The 18,677-nt window shown below is 42.7% G+C and overlaps 1 protein-coding gene across 1 annotated transcript in view; it reads left to right on the top strand.

Annotated features, from left to right (window-relative positions):
* The window catches only part of LOC142315335 (unconventional myosin-If-like), a 279,905-nt gene extending 275,023 nt beyond the window's left edge, over positions 1-4,882 (top strand). The window contains exon 28 of the mRNA XM_075352538.1: positions 935-4,882. Coding sequence (XP_075208653.1) covers positions 935-1,011 — 77 coding nt within the window. The 3' untranslated portion in view covers positions 1,012-4,882. The remainder of the gene's footprint in view (positions 1-934) is intronic.
* Positions 4,883-18,677: the final 13,795 nt, after the last annotated feature.

The raw sequence follows: 18,677 nt of genomic DNA, 5'->3' as shown, positions 1-18,677 counted from the left end.
CACTCATCACTAATGGTAACACCTCTGAGGTATTAACAGCACATAGCCATAAAAACATTTCTTCACTTGGCCTGGTACACCAGTCATAGTTGTAATGCCCTGATGGCGGCCCTGCCTGGGGTACAGACATTTTATCCTAAGCGACATCCTCAGCACACAACAACATATCACCAATGGTGAACTTTTAAAGAAGGAACAACATAATTTTATAAAGTCAACCAGTTGTGGACATTAAGCAGGTGCATTGGTCATATAGTGGATGGTAGCCACCGGCTGGGGCTGAAACCAGATTGTGGAGTCTCATCACAAATTAATGCGGTTTCATTCCATGCACATATGTCTAATTGTTATTAATATAATTTACTAATATCTTGATATATATTTTTTTTCATTTTTTAGCTCTATTGGTCAAATAAAAATAATAAAAAATCCCCAAACTTTTTCTTACTAGTGCAGATTGGTCAATATTAATTTTTAGTATTATTTGGGAAAATAACCAAATATTGAGACTAAGAGAGTTCTGCCACAGTTGCGATACTGGCTACAAGGGCAGACTTGGATTTAAGCTGCAGTCACACGACCATATATTCCCTCATGCAAGAGAATTAGATCGATTATACAAATGACACTCCGATCAAACTCTGATATTATCCAAGTGCAGACCGATGATTCCCATGTACCCATAAACTTGAATGGGAGTGCACCATTCGTTTTGTGCTGCCACTCGCAGCATGCTACTTTTTTTTACGAAATCAGCATGAGAAAAAAACATATATCAGCACTGCCCCATAGTATAACACTGGGCCAAGTGGTATCCGATAAAACATCAGATAATGAAATTGTCTTTAAAGATACCATATGAATCTTTATGTCATTAATGTTTCTTTGTGCTAGCACTACAGTATAATTAAGAATTCTCATCTCTTTCTTTTAGATCCCTCTGGCTGGTGGAAGGGAAGATTTCATGGGAAGGAAGGGTTGTTTCCAGGAAATTATGTTCAGAAAATATAAAGACAAAAACATTTTAACACAGAACCTAGAATGAAAGGGCAGAACATTGTTTTGTTCCTTTTACCAATACAGGTCAATATACACCCTGTATACAGTTTTAAGTAAAATAAAATAAGACAATCACTGATCTGTCTGGAGTCCAAAAATGTTCACCTTAGTCCACAGCAGTATTTTAGAACATGATTTTGCATCAGCTTTTTAAAACGGGTTGTAAATTACTGGTCAACCCCTTATAAATACCCTTATTGTGCTAATTAAGAAAAAAAGCTCCAATATATTGATGTCTTTCCTGAATTGGGACGCCCAGAGCTGTACACAGTATTCCAGGTGGGGTCTGACCAGAGCAAAGTATAGAGGAATAATTGCCTCTCTTGATCTAGATTTAATGCTTGTCTTGATACATCTCAGAATTTTGTTGGCCTTTCTAGATGCAGCACCGCACTGTTGGCTCATGTTGAATCTGGGATCTACTATTATGCCAAAGTTCTTTTCCCTGATGCTATCACCTATTTTATTGCTCCCATACTATATGTATATATATCCTTTTTACATTTCATTTACCCAGTTGTAGGATTTTACATTTGTCCCTGTTAAACACCATTTGTTTGCCTTGGCCCATTTTTGCACAACTCCTACATCTTAATGGATTTCTAATAAATTTTGTGGGATGTGCAATTTTCTGTTTCTAAATCTATAAGATCAGGCACCATGGTGGCTCATTGATTAGCACTGTTGTTTTGCAGTGCAGGGGTCCTGGGTTCAAATCTCACCAAGGACAACATCTGCAAGGAGTTTGTATGTTCTTCCCATGTTTGTGTGGGTTTCTCCAGGTTTTCCAGTCCACCCCCCTCACTCCAAAGACATACTGATAGAGAATGTAGATTGTGAGCCCCAATGGGGACTGTGATGATCACATATGTAAAGTGCGATAGAATGAATAGTGCTATATGTGAGTAAAATAAATAAGATAAAAGTATAAGTAACCTCACGGACTGGTGCTACATCCCTGTAATGCCTGCCTGGATCCACAGACTTAGACGGGCTGTAATGGACAGGATCGAGGGAAGCCACTCACCAAGCAGGACCCCCAGAACCCTGAAACCTTTTAACCCCTATACAGGGATTTGGAATTACACAGGGCCCTGGAGTTCACTACCTGTGGAAGGCAGTAGTCCAAGAGAGTAGTCGACAGGCAGGGTCAAACCAGGAATTGCAGAACAGGGACAGAATCGGTAGGCAAGGACGTAATCAGAAACAAGCAGAGGTCAAAACCAGATCGGGCAGCGAGGTACAAGAACAGCAGGCAGGAGAGGTAGTCAGAGCACAGGCAAAAGTCAGAACACCAGAATCACAAAACAGAACAGGAGCCAGAATATCAGAACTATCTCTGGCAGAGGTCAGCAGACAGGAGGGGAATTAAGAAGGGTGTGGTGTCTTCCCATTGGCTGTAGCTGAATGATGGCAACTTTAGCTGGAAGACACACGCCACCTATAGTCAGCCAGTGGTACTGCAGATCCCAAGATAACCCTGCCCAGTGGATGATCTGAGCCTGCGCCCACCGGTTCCGCTGGCATCGACTCCTCTCCCATCACCAGCACTATCCACGGCAGGAACACGGCGTTGTCTGGCGATCGGAGTAGAAGTGGCTGGAGCGGACTCCGGGGGTGACGTAACAATCCCACAGAGGGAACTTGTGGCATTCTTTAACACATTAATGCTGCAGTCCATCAGAGGCTGCTTAGGCCACCGTACTCATGTGATATAACAAAATTCTACGGGTTTATCACACATGGAGCAGAGCTGGCCCAGGAGGTAAGAGTGCTTGTCTTTTTCTAAAAGCACATTAGGCATTGAAATAGTGGTGCCCAGTACTAGACAACACTTCTCGGATAAATGTAAGAGAGAGTCCAAAACAAAGACTAAATTGCCATTATACTCTCTGTTCATGATCCACTCCTGCTTTGGGCTTACTAATGTCAATAGTATAAAATACTGAACCACATGCTCCCATGTAAAAAGCTCATATGCAAACTATACAATGATTTATTGGTGCTTTTAGAAGCCTAAAATCTGCCATGTAACATCTTAACCATATCAAACAATTCTACACTTTGTTATTAGTGATGAGTGAGCCCAACCATGCTCGGGTACTCTGTACTTGAAATAAGCAGTTGGATGCTCGGACGACACAAGTACCCAAGTATAATGGAAGACAATGTTGTTCTCGAGAATTTTTATGGAGAAATCCGTGGAAAAATTCTCGAGTTCCCCATTGACTTCCATTATACTACGGAACTTGAGTCATGCCCATCCAAGTCTTAACTGCTCATTATGAGTACTGACCACCCAAACATGGTAGTGCTCACTCATCACTATTAGTTATTCTTTTGACACAAACTTCACAGTTCCTTTTTTTTAAACAAAGTCTAGGGGGAGACACCCTGAAACAACTCCAGATACAATCAGGATTTTCTCATTAATTTTAATATCATAGAATCCTAGAATGGTAAGAGGTGGAAGGGACCTCAACGGCCATTGGGTTCAACCCCCTGCGAATGCAGGTTTTCCTAAATCATCCCAGCTATATATTTTTCCAGCTTCCTCTTCAAGATTTCCATTGATGGAGAGCTCACTACCTCCCATGGTAGCCTGTTGCCCTCACTGTCAGAAAGTATTTCCTAATGTCTAATGTGCAAGGAGGTATTGATAAATAGGTGGCAATGAACATTTCTTGTAGGTAAAAATAATTTCTGCTATATTAACTTGGACAAGTGCACATGCTGAGTGTTAACAGAAAATGATAAAAAGAGTTATCCTTATCTAGTGAAGATTGGAACTTTTGCAAAAACTCTCCAAAAGGGTCTTGTTTTTGCAGAATAATACACCCGTACACAAGCTCCCTATTGCCCTGCAAAATGTCAATGAAATCGGCTTTGAAATTGTCACTGGTCCACCAAATTTTCCTGATTTTGGCTCCATCTGAATATTATCTCTTTCGGAAACCCAAAGAGATCATTGAAAAGATGAAAATGTACAAATGCGATGATAGTTAATGCTGTGGAATCAGTTGTTTCCAGAACATAATTTTATTTTTCCTAAATTAATTTTTGATCAAAGCATTAAATGTATAGAGTTGAAAGCTAATTATGTTAAATAAACTAGTATTACTTTGAAAACATGTTGTTTTTCTTCTGCACTAGGCCAATACCGATACATCAATACCCTCTAATACCGTTATTGTGCATTAATATCTCTTTGTATTAAAACTAAGGAATGGGTCAGGACCAAATTCTAGATCAGTGTGGGTCCCAGCAGCCGTAGATCAAATTCAACTGCTTCTTCATCTCTTCACTGCCTTATTGTGTTGTATGAACTTTTCAAGAACTAAGTAGTCAGAAATACCCCACCTAGTTAACCCTACATTAACCCCTGAAAGACAGAGATTTTTTGTTTTTTGCGCTTTCGCTTTCTCCTCTCATTATTCCAAGAGCCATAACTTTTTTATTTTTCCATTGATACAGCCGTATGAGAGCTTACTGTTTGCGGGATAAGTTGTACTTTTCAATGACATCTTCCATTTTATAATGTGATGTACTGGAAAGCAGGGAAAAATTCCATGTACAATAGTTTTTGTTGTTTGTTTTTTTATTCACAGTGTTCATTTTAAAGGTAAAAATGACCTGGCAGTATGATTCTCCAGGTCAGTACGATTACCGGATAGCAAACGTGCATAGTTTTTGTGTAATTTAAGTGCTGAAAAAAAAATATTAAGAAATTTGTAAAATTAAAAAAATAAATAAATACATTTTTGCTTCTGACGCCATTTTCTGAGTGCTGTAACATTTTCAATGTTGCGTATATGGAGTTGTGTGAGGGCTGACTTTAGTGATACCATTTTTGGGTAGGTACTATGTTTTCATCACTTCTTTTAGATTTTTTTTGTTGTTGCAAAAGGCAACAAAAAACGCAATTCTGAGATTTTTTATTTTTAGTCTTGTTACGCTGTTTACGGATCTGATTAATTTATTTACCAAATATGTGTATTTTTTATTTCTTAATTTTTATAGGTGGAAAAGGGTGGATGATTTAAACTTTAATTTTTTTTTTCATATTTCTTAAAGCTTTTTTTAACTTTTCACTGTATTTTTAGTCCTCTTAGGGCGCGTAAAACTGCAATCATCCAATCGCTTATGCTGTATACAGCAATGCCATAGCATTGCTGCATATAGCAAAAATCACAGTCTCCTGACTCTCATGACCTGCAGCCATTCCATGGACATCCCCAGAATACTGTGATGAGAAGCAAGAGGGTCTTCAGCAGACCTCTGACCATCATAACAACCCACTGGCAACCCCCGATCATGTCACGGGAGCAATTCTTCATGCCCTTTTGTGTGGGCAGGGCCTCCTATTTCAACTGCAACACCAACTTCCATCTTGAGATCCTTTCCCAGCACTGTCTTTAACACCATCACGACATCTGCAGTACATGTACGGTGAAAGTCGAAAGTGGGTGTATGGAGTGGGCTCATGAAGTAAGCCCACCCCATAATCGGCAAGTAATGGTTGTGCATTACAGCCAGGACCTGCCTCTAACAATTGAGGATAGAGTAGAGCCCGTAAATCTTAACCTATTCAATCCCGATCTCAAACTGTGGCAGTGAGATTTAACATACAAGAGCATGGGGGAGGGCACGCCATTTTAAAAGTCCATCAAAGAGCTTGTGACGTGATCATGGGTCATTGATGGGTTACTATGACAGTAGGGGGTCTGCTGAAGACATCTGTGGTTGCGTTGCAGCACTCCTTTGAAACACTGTATGTGGCCGGGCTTCAAAGAGACTGCAGTTTTCACTATATGCAGCAATTATATGGCATTGCTATATAGCAAAAGCAATCAGAAGATCGCTGCTTCAAGTACCCTAAGGGGACTATTAAAAACAGTGGAAAAAAAAAAGTTTTAAAAAATATGAAAAAATTACACATTAAAGTTTAAATCTTCTTTCTTATGCCTCATTAAAAGTAAAAATAACTAAAAATGTAAAAAAAAATACACATATGTAGTATCACCACATTCAGAAAAGTCCAATCTATCAAAATATAAAAATAATTAACCTGATAGGTAAACACTGTAAACAAAAAAAAATTAAGGACCGACAAAATTACATTTTTTGGGTCACTGCAGTACCACAAAAAAATGCTGTAACAAGTGATCAAAATGTCTTATCTATCCCAAAATGGTAACAATAAAACGATGTATCTCCCAGCAGAAAATAAACCCTCACATACAGTTAGGTCCAGAAATATTTGGACAGTGACACAATTTTCGCGAGTTGGGCTCTGCATGCCACCACATTGGATTTGAAATGAAATCTCTACAACAGAATTCAAGTGCAGATTGTAACGTTTAATTTGAAGGTTTGAACAAAAATATCTGATAGAGATTGTAGGAATTGTACACATTTCTTTACAAACACTCCACATTTTAGGAGGTCAAAAGTAATTGGACAAATAAACCAAACCCAAACAAAATATTTTTATTTTCAATATTTTGTTGTGAATCCTTTGGAGGCAATCACTGCCTTAAGTCTGGAACCCATGGACATCACCAAACGCTGGGTTTCCTCCTTCTTAATGCTTTACCAGGCCTTTACAGCCGCAGCCTTCAGGTCTTGCTTGTTTGTCGGTCTTTCCGTCTTAAGTCTGGATTTGAGCAAGTGAAATGCATGCTCAATTGGGTTACGATCTGGTGATTGACTTGGCCATTGCAGAATGTTCCACTTTTTTGCACTCATGAACTCCTGGGTAGCTTTGGCTGTATGCTTGGGGTCATTGTCCATCTGTACTATGAAGCGCCGTCCGATCAACTTTGTGGCATTTGGCTGAATCTGGGCTGAAAGTATATCCCGGTACACTTCAGAATTCATCCGGCTACTCTTGTCTGCTGTTATGTCATCAATAAACACAAGTGACCCAGTGCCATTGAAAGCCATGCATGCCCATGCCATCACGTTGCCTCCACCATGTTTTACAGAGGATGTAGTGTGCCTTGGATCATGTGCCGTTCCCTTTCTTCTCCAAACTTTTTTCTTCCCATCATTCTGGTACAGGTTGATCTTTGTCTCATCTGTCCATAGAATACTTTTCCAGAACTGAGCTGGCTTCATGAGGTGTTTTTCACCAAATTTAACTCTGGCCTGTCTATTTTTGGAATTGATGAATGGTTTGCATCTAGATGTGAACCCTTTGTATTTACTTTCATGGAGTCTTCTGTTTACAGTTGACTTAGAGACAGATACACCTACTTCACTGAGAGTGTTCTGGACTTCAGTTGATGTTGTGAACGGGTTCTTCTTCACCAAAGAAAGTATGCAGCGATCATCCACCACTGTTGTCATCCGTGGACGCCCAGGCCTTTTTGAGTTCCCAAGCTCACCAGTCAATTCCTTTTTTCTCAGAATGTACCCGACTGTTGATTTTGCTACTCCAAGCATGTCTGCTATCTCTCTGATGGATTTTTTCTTTTTTTTCAGCCTCAGGATGTTCTGCTTCACCTCAATTGAGAGTTCCTTAGACCGCATGTTGTCTGGTCACAGCAACAGCTTCCAAATGCAAAACCACACACCTGTAATCAACCCCAGACCTTTTAACTACTTCATTGATTACAGGTTAACGAGGGAGACGCCTTCAGAGTTAATTGCAGCCCTTAGAGTCCCTTGTCCAATTACTTTTGGTCCCTTGAAAAAGAGGAGGCTATGCATTACAGAGCTATGATTCCTAAACCCTTTCTCCGATTTGGATGTGAAAACTCTCATATTGCAGCTGGGAGTGTGCACTTTCAGCCCATATTATATATATAATTGTATTTCTGAACATGTTTTTGTAAACAGCTAAAATAACAAAACTTGTGTCACTGTCCAAATATTTCTGGCCCTGACTGTAGCTCCATCAACAGAAAATGAAAACGTTACGAGTTTCGGAAAATGGCAACACAACCTTCCAAATGTTTTTTTGCAAGCTTCAGATTTTTTTTACACCACTACAATAATAAAAAGCTGTACATGTTTCGTAATGCTGTATTCATGCTGATGAGGAAAATCTTATTGCAAGGTCATTTTTCCACAAAATCTATACCGTAAAAAGAAATTCCCAAAAAGCCATGTTAGAATTGTGTTTTTATCACAATTTCTCAACATTTGGAAGTTTTCCCCGTGTCTCAGTACACTATCTGGTAAAATAAATTGTGTCTTTCAAAAGTTCAACTGGTCACACAAAAAATATGCCCTTATATTTTTATTTGAATAAAAAAGTAAAAAGTTATGGCTCTCGGTAGAAGGGAAGAAAAAAACAAATATGCAAAAATGAAACTTGGCCCTGTCTTGAAGGCTTTAAACATGTTTCAATGTCATTTTCCTTTTCTCATGAGTCTTCCCCAGATTCCTTTTCTTTTGCGAGACTTACTAGACCAAGTGTAATGTGGTCAGGGGTGGTAGTCGTGGGTGAATCCGCGTTACGCTACATGAAAATGACCGTTCTGCCTAAGTGTGTTTGCTTTTGTCATGGTTGTTATGTGGGTGATGCATCCACATTGTTATGTGGGTGACTGCAATTTGCCATTGGATATGGAAGCCAGGACCAGTTGGTTTTCAATTAATTGAGGGAGACCAAAGTCGAAAAATACATTCTTTACTGAAATTAAACTTGATATAAACTATGTACATGATAATAGGTACAATGTTTCATAAATTATTCACTTTCATTTAGCAGGCATGGGCACTTCTTAGTTACATATAATGATACTCTATTTTCTTGACACTTCAAATTCTTATATCTCATAGCAATCCAGTCAATGATTCTGGGAGACCTTGCCTTTTCATGAGGGCCGCACAGTTCGAGATGTAACGCTACGGCCACTCACAGCTATTGTCAGTTCCCAATTAAGTTGTGAGGCATCTACTGGAGAGGTCACATTGGTATGACTTAAGTGTTACACATAAAGTCCATTCTTGGAGGGTCTGCAACTACAGAGGTCAGATGTTTACTGTAGTTCTTGACCAAGTTTGCACACACTGCAGCAGGATTTTGGTACACTCCTCCATACAGATCTTCTCTAGATATTTCAGGTTTCAAGGCTATCACTGGGCAACATTAAGTTTCAACTCCCTCCAACCATTTTCTATTGGCTTTAGGGCTGGTGTAATGCTCACGGCCAATGTAGAGGCAGCGAGCAGGATTAGTGGACCCACTGGACAACAGGGGGGACCCGACCTTACCCTTCAGTTGGAGGGGCTTAACTAAGTGCTCACTGCAAGACGAGCGCCAGATACCTCTCCCAGGGCAGTGACCGGGACTGTGGCAGCTGACCCCCAGGACAGGTGACAGACTTAGGAATAGAGAAATAGACAGGTACAGGTGGGGTGACTGAGGCAGGCTGGACAGGCAGGTATGGACAGGAATGGTGGGCACAGCAGGGATAGACAGGTATGGGAAGGCAGGTACTGCAGACGGACACAGGGATGACAGGAGAGAATCTCACGACCTGACAACTAGCTAGGTCGCAGACTGGAGACTGACTGACTAACTAGAGGCATTTCGCAGGCACCTCCCCTAATGGAAGGATGCCGTAAATACACAGTGCCTCTCAGCTATGGGCTGAGAGGCATTTTTTGGAAATAGCATGCCGACCCTTTATAAGGAGGGCCGGTTTCACATGCGCATCTTAGGTGCACTCTCGGGAGCCCTGTGCGGCATGTATAGGGCCCGGGAGAGGAAGGAGGCAGCAGCACACGTGAATGGCCAGGGAATGCGGGGGAGGATGCAACCCGGCCAGGGCGGTGAGTAAGTTGGTGTCTCTGCAAAGATGCTGGCACTACAACTGGAGACTGGCTAGGCTACTCCAGGACCATGAATTCTTCTTAAAGAGCTACTCCTCAGTTGACCTAGCTCTGTGTTTTGGGTCAGTGTCATGCTGAAAGACCCAGCCATGACCCATCTTTAATGCTCTTACTGAGGGAAGGAGGTTGTTGGTCAAAATTGCGCAATAAATGACCCCATCCATCCTTCTTCCAATACGGTGCAGATGTCTGTTCTCTTTGCAGATAAACACCCTCAAAGTATGATGTTTCCGCTCCCATGCTTCAGGGATGGGATGGTGTTCTTAGGATTGTATTCATCCTTCTTCCTCCAAACACAGCGAGTGGAGTTGATACCAGAAAGTTCTATTTTGGTCTCATCTGACCACATGACTTTCTCCCATGCCTCCTCTGCATCATCCAGATGGTCACTGGTGAACTTCAAACGGGCCTGGACATGTGCTGGCATGAGAAGGGGGAATCTTGCATGCCCTGTAAGATTTTAATCCATGACGGCATAGTGTTACTAACGGCAACCTTTGAGACACTGGTACTACCTCACTTCAGGTCATTAACTAGGTCGTCCAATATAGTTCTGGGCTGATTCCTGACATTTTTCATAATCATCCTTTCCCTACGAGACAAGATCTTGCATGGAGCCCAAAACCGAATAAGAATTACTGTCATCTTGTGTTTCTTGCATTTTCTAATAATTGCGCCAACACTTGTTGCCTTTTCACCAAGCTCCTTGCCTATTGTCCTGTAGGCCATCCAAGCATTCTACAGGTCTACAACTTTGTCCCTGGGTTCCTTAGACAACTCTTTCATCTTTGCCTTGGTGTAGAGGTTGGAATGTGATCGAGTGTGTGGACAGGTGTCTTTTATACAGGTAACATGTTCAAACAGGTGCATTTAATACAGATAATGATTGCAGAGTAGGAGGGTTTCTTAAACAAAAAATAACAAATATGTGAGAATTTTAACTGGTTGGTAGATGAACAAATACTTATTTCATGCAATAAAATGCAAATTAATTATTTAAAAATCAAACAATGTGGTTTTCTGCATTTTTTTTTATTATGTCTGTCGCAGTTGAAGAGTACTTATGATAAAAATTACAGACCTCATCATTCTTTGCAGGTGTGAAAACTTGCAAAATCGGCAATGTATCAAATACTTATTTTTTTTGTAATAAAATATTTACAAAAATGTGAGAGGTGTATTCACTTTTGTGATGTACTTATAGAGCAACTTCATACATACACATGTATACAAAGACCACATACATGCAGACACAAATATACACTGACAAACAAAAGAATAAGAATGTTTATAACTTTTGACTTTCAGGCTCTATATCTCACCATCCACTACAGCTTTGAGAGTGAGACTACCTTCATTTTATAGACAATCATATTGGCTATCTCATATAGATATTTGACTTGCAGCTATTTAGCATATGATTATTTATGCAGATTCTTGCCATGTCACTGCATTGTTACTGTTTTGCTCCTAAAAAATTTAATTTACCCTTTGATTATTTTGTTAGTATTTTGTAAATTCACCTCTGCTTTTAAACACTGTCTGAATCCTTCAGGACATGCTCTGAATTAGATACAAGCATGTCTGGATCAAAATCTGATCCCAGGTCTCTTATACACGGTCCCAATGTTGGTGCATACTGATCACTTCACTTGGGTATGTATACAGCTTTTTCTTCAACTATACCCCCAAATGTTCGATTCGATTAAGCTCTGGGGACTGTGGGGGCCAATCCAGCACCTCTACTTCATTGTCATTTAACCATTTATTCGCTAATCTCAACGTATGATTCTGGTCGTTGTTCTGCTGCAACAGTATGTCCTCCTTTTCATACTCATAGTATTCGATTGTTCGAAGTAACTCATCTTGTACGAAACTCACATATAGCTCAGTATTGAGATCACCATCAATCCTAGTAAAGTATGCAACGCCTTTGGTTGTGAAACAACTCCATATCATCAGGTTTCCTCCACTAAACTTGACAGTTCCTTCAATTTCTCAATCCGTTATCCCCTTTTTTCCTTGTTACTTCCAAACCCATTTGCACCCATCAGAGCCTAGTCTATTGACTTTCATCTAATTCCTCCAAATCACCCGTTTCCAATCTCCTACTGCACACTTTTTGTACTTTTTTTTTTTTCAAATTCGATCCGGCATTTTTTAGGATGATATTAAAGTCAAGGTTTCTTCACCCTATTTTAGGGCACACAATCCAAGGTTGCGTAACGTGCATTTCACAGTGCGTGTATGGACGTCTGCGATCTCACTATTATGAAGCATATGAGCCACCTCCACCGCCGTGATTGTCATGCCAGAACTGATAGACCTTATGATGGGCCGACTTGTTGACTCTGATATTTTGTATGGACATCAGCCTCTTGTCTTTGAATGGATGGACAGACTTCATTTCATATTCGTGACACTCACATGATACAGTTTTGCAATTTTTTAGGCCAAGAGACTTCTACGGATGAGCTTGGAAATCAATCTAATTACACAATGAGCTATTAGGGAATGTGATAACAGGTTGTAATTTGTAATATACAGGAAGAAAAGCATTTTTCAAACACCAGGAGCAAAACAGTAACAATGGAGTGACATAACAAGAATCTGCATAGCATATCATATGCTAAATAGTTGCAAGTCAAATTTATGTATGAGAGAGCCAAGATGATTGTCGTCTATAAAATTAAGGTAGTCTCACTCTCAAAGATGTAGTGGGTTGGTGAGATACGGAGCATGAAAATCAAAAGTTCAAAACAATTTTACCCTTTTGCTCATCACTGTATCTACCAGAAGCACATACATTCTGATGTCCTCATTAACTCTTTCACAATGGGGCCAATTTCCGATTTTGTTTTTTCCTTCCCTTTTTACCAGAGTTATAACTTTTATATTTGACTGTCCACAAAGACTTATGAGGGTTTGTTTTTTTTTACAGGATTAATTGACTTCTGAATATCACCATTCATTCTACTACATAGTGTGCTGGAAAAAAACTGAGAAAAAATCCACATCTGGGAAATCGTAAAAAAACACAATTCTGACATTTAGGGGGGAATTGTTTTTACAGTTTACATTTTGTACCTAAAATGACCTAGCAATATAATTCTCCATATCAATATCATTATGGTGATACCAAACATGTCCATTTTTATTAGTTTAGTGGTGAAAACCCTCCAGAAATTTTGGAAAAAAATTTGGGGAATTGAATTGCCATTTTTCCAATACTCATACCATTTTCATTGTTCAATCAGTGGAGCTGTGGAATGGCTTATTTTTTTGGTGGAGACATCATATTTATTGATACCATGATGGGATATGATGGGATAGATATGATGGTTTGTTTGCTTCTTGTAGCATTTTTTGTGGTATTGCAGTGACTAACAAAACATAACTTTTTCATTTTTGAATTTCTTTTGTTTACAGTGTTTACCGATTGGGTTAATGTTTTCTATACAGTATTGTGATAGATAGGACTTTACTGATCACGGCAATACCACATATCTGTATTTTTTTTAATGTCCTTATTTTTAACCACTTTCCGACCTATGACATACTCATACGTCATGGTTGGAAAGAGGATCCCGACCTATAGTTTTTGGGGAAAAAAACTGCGTCTTACAAACCGGAAAATGCGGTATTTTTTTAATTAAAGATTTGTCTGCGAGCCAGATACAGCCATCAAAAGAGCCACACGAGTCTCGTGAGCCATAGGTTTCTGACCCCTGAACTAGACTGTTCACCACTGGAGCAAAAAAATTGTGGGAACTATTAAAACAAGCAGTCTAAGAATCAGTACCATGCAGAAAGCACAGAGTTAGCACCTGAGGAGCATGGCCATCTTTCGTCAACATTAGAGATGAGCGAACCGGTCCCGGTTCGGCTCGAGGTCGGTTCGCCGAACGGAGCTCCCGTTCGAGTTCGGCTCGTCGAACGTTCGACGAACCGAACTCGAACTGCATAGGAAACAATGGCTGGCAATCACAAACACAGAAAAACACCTAGAAAACACCCTCAAAGGTGTCCAAAAGGTGACAAACAACTCACAACACATGGGAAAGTGACAAGGACATATACTCATGCGAAAACAAAAGAGCTGGACAAGGAAAAAGAGGAGGACACACAGATATATGAGTATATGCAAGGAAACATCGATTCCATTATTGTGCAACTTGAGCCCTGCTCATTTTAGGCTTCCAATCTTGATAAATTGCCTGAGCTCGCCACGTACGCCGCCTTGGGGATCTTGTCGTGTCCTGCAGCCAGCGTTCTCTCGGAACCTGTCTTCAGTGCTGCTGGGGGTCTGCTGGCAGATAAGCACACGTGTCTGTCCACTGACAATGTGGACATGGCTCTCAGAGGACTTTTCTTCCCCTGGGTCAGCCAGGGGACAGGAAAGGCACGCGTATTTTTGAGAGTGCTTCATGCAAAGCATCTTTTTCTTTTTCAAAAGGGGGCTCAACCGATGCCAGTCAAGTGGGATGTGTGTGGCCCAGTTAGTGCCAACGAGGGAGACTGTGGTTGGAGTCCCCTCGCTGTGTTTCTAAAAGAACCAAGATGAACAAGTCATGGCTCTCAGAGGACTTTTCTTCCCCTGGGTCAGCCAGGGGACGGGAAAGGCACGCGTATTTTTGAGAGTGCTTCATGCAAAGCATCTTTTTCTTTTTCAAAAGGGGGCTCAACCGATGCCAGTCAAGTGGGGTGTGTGTGGTCCAGTTAGTGCCAACGAGGGAGACTGTGGTTGGAGTCCCCTCGCTGTGTTTCTAAAAGAACCAAGATGAACAAGTCATGGCTCTCAGAGGACTTTTCTTCCCCTGGGTCAGCCAGGGGACGGGAAAGGCACGCGTATTTTTGAGAGTGCTTCATGCAAAGCATCTTTTTCTTTTTCAAAAGGGGGCTCAACCGATGCCAGTCAAGTGGGGTGTGTGTGGCCCAGTTAGTGCCAACAAGGGAGACTGTGGTTGGAGTCCCCTCGCTGTGTTTCTAAAAGAACCAAGATGAACAAGTCATGGCTCTCAGAGGACTTTTCTTCCCCTGGGTCAGCCAGGGGACGGGAAAGGCACGCGTATTTTTGAGAGTGCTTCATGCAAAGCATCTTTTTCTTTTTCAAAAGGGGGCTCAACCGATGCCAGTCAAGTGGGGTGTGTGTGGCCCAGTTAGTGCCAACGAGGGAGACTGTGGTTGGAGTCCCCTCGCTGTGTTTCTAAAAGAATCAAGATGAACAAGTCATGGCTCTCAGAGGACTTTTCTTCCCCTGGGTCAGCCAGGGGACGGGAAAGGCACGCGTATTTTTGAGAGTGCTTCATGCAAAGCATCTTTTTCTTTTTCCAAAGGGGGCTCAACCGATGCCAGTCAAGTGGGGTGTGTGTGGCCCAGTTAGTGCCAACAAGGGAGACTGTGGTTGGAGTCCCCTCGCTGTGTTTCTAAAAGAACCAAGATGAACAAGTCATGGCTCTCAGAGGACTTTTCTTCCCCTGGGTCAGCCAGGGGACGGGAAAGGCACGCATATTTTTGAGAGTGCTTCATGCAAAGCATCTTTTTCATTTTGAAAAGGGGCATCAACTGATGTCAGTCAAGAGGGGTGTGTGTGGCCCAATTAGTGCCAACGAGGGAGACTGTGGTTGGAGTCCCCTCGCTGTGTTTCTAAAAGAACCAAGATGAACAAGTCATGGCTCTCAGAGGACTTTTCTTCCCCTGGGTCAGCCAGGGGACGGGAAAGGCACGCGTATTTTTGAGAGTGCTTCATGCAAAGCATCTTTTTCATTTTGAAAAGGGGCATCAACTGATGTCAGTCAAGAGGGGTGTGTGTGGCCCAATTAGTGCCAACGAGGGAGACTGTGGTTGGAGTCCCCTCGCTGTGTTTCTAAAAGAACCAAGATGAACAAGTCATGGCTCTCAGAGGACTTTTCTTCCCCTGGGTCAGCCAGGGGACGGGAAAGGCACGCGTATTTTTGAGAGTGCTTCATGCAAAGCATCTTTTTCTTTTTCAAAAGGGGGCTCAACCGATGCCAGTCAAGTGGGGTGTGTGTGGCCCAGTTAGTGCCAACGAGGGAGACTGTGGTTGGAGTCCCCTCCCTGTGTTTCTAAAAGAACCAAGATGAACAAGTCATGGCTCTCAGAGGACTTTTCTTCCCCTGGGTCAGCCAGGGGACGGGAAAGGCACGCGTATTTTTGAGAGTGCTTCATGCAAAGCATCTTTTTCTTTTTCAAAAGGGGGCTCAACCGATGCCAGTCAAGTGGGGTGTGTGTGGCCCAGTTAGTGCCAACGAGGGAGACTGTGGTTGGAGTCCCCTCGCTGTGTTTCTAAAAGAACCAAGATGAACAAGTCATGGCTCTCAGAGGACTTTTCTTCCCCTGGGTCAGCCAGGGGACGGGAAAGGCACGCGTATTTTTGAGAGTGCTTCATGCAAAGCATCTTTTTCTTTTTCAAAAGGGGGCTCAACCGATGCCAGTCAAGTGGGGTGTGTGTGGCCCAGTTAGTGCCAACGAGGGAGACTGTGGTTGGAGTCCCCTCGCTGTGTTTCTAAAAGAACCAAGATGAACAAGTCATGGCTCTCAGAGGACTTTTCTTCCCCTGGGTCAGCCAGGGGACGGGAAAGGCACGCGTATTTTTGAGAGTGCTTCATGCAAAGCATCTTTTTCTTTTTCAAAAGGGGGCTCAACCGATGCCAGTCAAGTGGGGTGTGTGTGGCCCAGTTAGTGCCAACGAGGGATGACTGTGGTTGGAGTCCCCTCGCTGTGTTTCTAAAAGAACCAAGATGAACAAGTCATGGCTCTCAGAGGACTTTTCTTCCCCTGGGTCAGCCAGGGGACGGGAAAGGCACGCGTATTTTTGAGAGTGTTTCATGCAAAGCATCTTTTTCTTTTTCTATAGGGGGCTCAACCGATGCCAGTCAAGTGGGGTGTGTGTGGCCCAGTTAGTGGCAACGAGGGAGACTGTGGTTGGAGTCCCCTCGCTGTGTTTTACATGCTTTTAGAAGGGCATGACATGGCTTGGAGGTTGACTTTCAGCATCTGCAAACTGTTGGCTACCAAAATGCTGCCTTTCCAACACCTGTGGTTATAGACAATGAGGAACATACTGATGAAGATGAGACGCAGATACCCGATTGGGATGACAACTTAAATATTCGGTCAGGGCAAGAAGAGGCTCGGTCTGAGGGGGAGGGGAGTGCAAACACAACAATTGATGATGAAGTTCTAGATCCCACCTACTGTCAACCCACAGTCAGACACTCGAGGAGGTCAACAGAGGCGGTGGAGGAGGATGCAACCGACGACGAAGTTACCTTGCGCCTTCCTGGACACAGTCGGAGCACTGGTAGCACGTCTACAACTGCATCCTCAGCCACCACTCTGCCTCTGAGCATTATTCGGGGTGGATCAACAGGTCGCATGGCCTCTAAGCCTTGCCTAGCCTGGTCCTTTTTTGACATAGAAAAAGATCGCCCAAATTATGTGATCTGTAAAATTTGTCATGGTTCTCTTAGTAGAGGTCAAAACTTCAGCAGTTTGACAACTTCTTCCATGAATCGTCACATGAATAAATATCATATGGCCTGGTGGGAAGCTCACCGTGCTGCAATGCGGCCTAGCGGAGCGAACCATCCACCGCCTGCCCCTTCCAGTGCATCCGCGCGCTCGTCATCTTCTAGGACTGTGGGGACAGCTGTCACACCTGTTTTTCCACCCACAACTTCCACCACTGTAACCGCAAAAGGCAGTTTGCTTGGTAGGTCGGCAGTTGGTTTGGAAGGGGAAACAAATGAGTGTGTACAGCTCTCTCAAACATCGATAGCACCAACGTTGGATGAAGGCAACATCATGTCTCCGCCTGCACTTTCCTCACAAACCTGCATTTTTCCAGGGACACACTACTCAACACCGTCTACACACAGCAGCCAGATCTCTGTCCCTCAGATGTGGTCAAATAAAAGGCCACTTCCTGCGACCCATGACAAAGCTAAGAGGTTGACTCTATCCCTCTGTAAGCTGTTGGCTACCGAAATGCTGCCTTTCCGCCTAGTGGGACACACAGGATTTTAGAGACCTTATGTCTGTCGCTGTGCCCCAGTACCAGATGCCCAATCACCACTGCTTCTCCAAGAAAAGCATGCCCGCGCTACACCAGCATGTCGCACACAACATCACCACTTCCTTGAGAAACTCTGTGTGCGACAGGGTGCATTTCAACACAGATACTTGGACCAGTAGGCATAGACAGGGTCATTACATGTCACTGACTGGGCACTGGCAAACTATGGTGAGAGATGGAGAAGGGTCTGCTGTACAAGTCTTGCCGTCCCCACGAGTTGTTTCAATCCTTCTTCTGTATGTAGAAGTTAATACACTGCTTCTGCCTCTTCAACCTCATGTGGGTCCTCCACCTTGGCGCAAACCCTGTGTGGTCAGGCCACCCTTCCTTGTAACTGCGCACAAGGACTACCACACACCTCCTTACTATGCTGGCAGCAGAGCTCAATGCCATCAGGCGGTCAAAGTTTTACTTTGAAATGTATGGGAAATGTGAGTCACACCGCTGAGAAGTTGTGGACGGTTAGCTCTGGATACCGAGTTTCATCAATGGTTGTCTCCACTCAACCAGCAGCCAGGGAAGGCCGGGTGCGACAATGATGCAAACATGGGTGCGGCCCTTCGCTGTGACAATGTGACACACATGCCTTGTGTGGTTCACGTGTTGAACCTGGTTGTCCAGCAATTTTTAAAGCACTATCCTGGCCCACATGGCCTTCTGCAGAGAGCACGGT

The sequence above is a fragment of the Anomaloglossus baeobatrachus genome, chromosome 1 (assembly GCF_048569485.1).
Source record: "Anomaloglossus baeobatrachus isolate aAnoBae1 chromosome 1, aAnoBae1.hap1, whole genome shotgun sequence".
Taxonomy (NCBI): domain Eukaryota; kingdom Metazoa; phylum Chordata; class Amphibia; order Anura; family Aromobatidae; genus Anomaloglossus; species Anomaloglossus baeobatrachus.
Note: the sequence above shows the minus strand (reverse complement) of the source record. Positions and strands in the feature narration are given on the sequence as shown.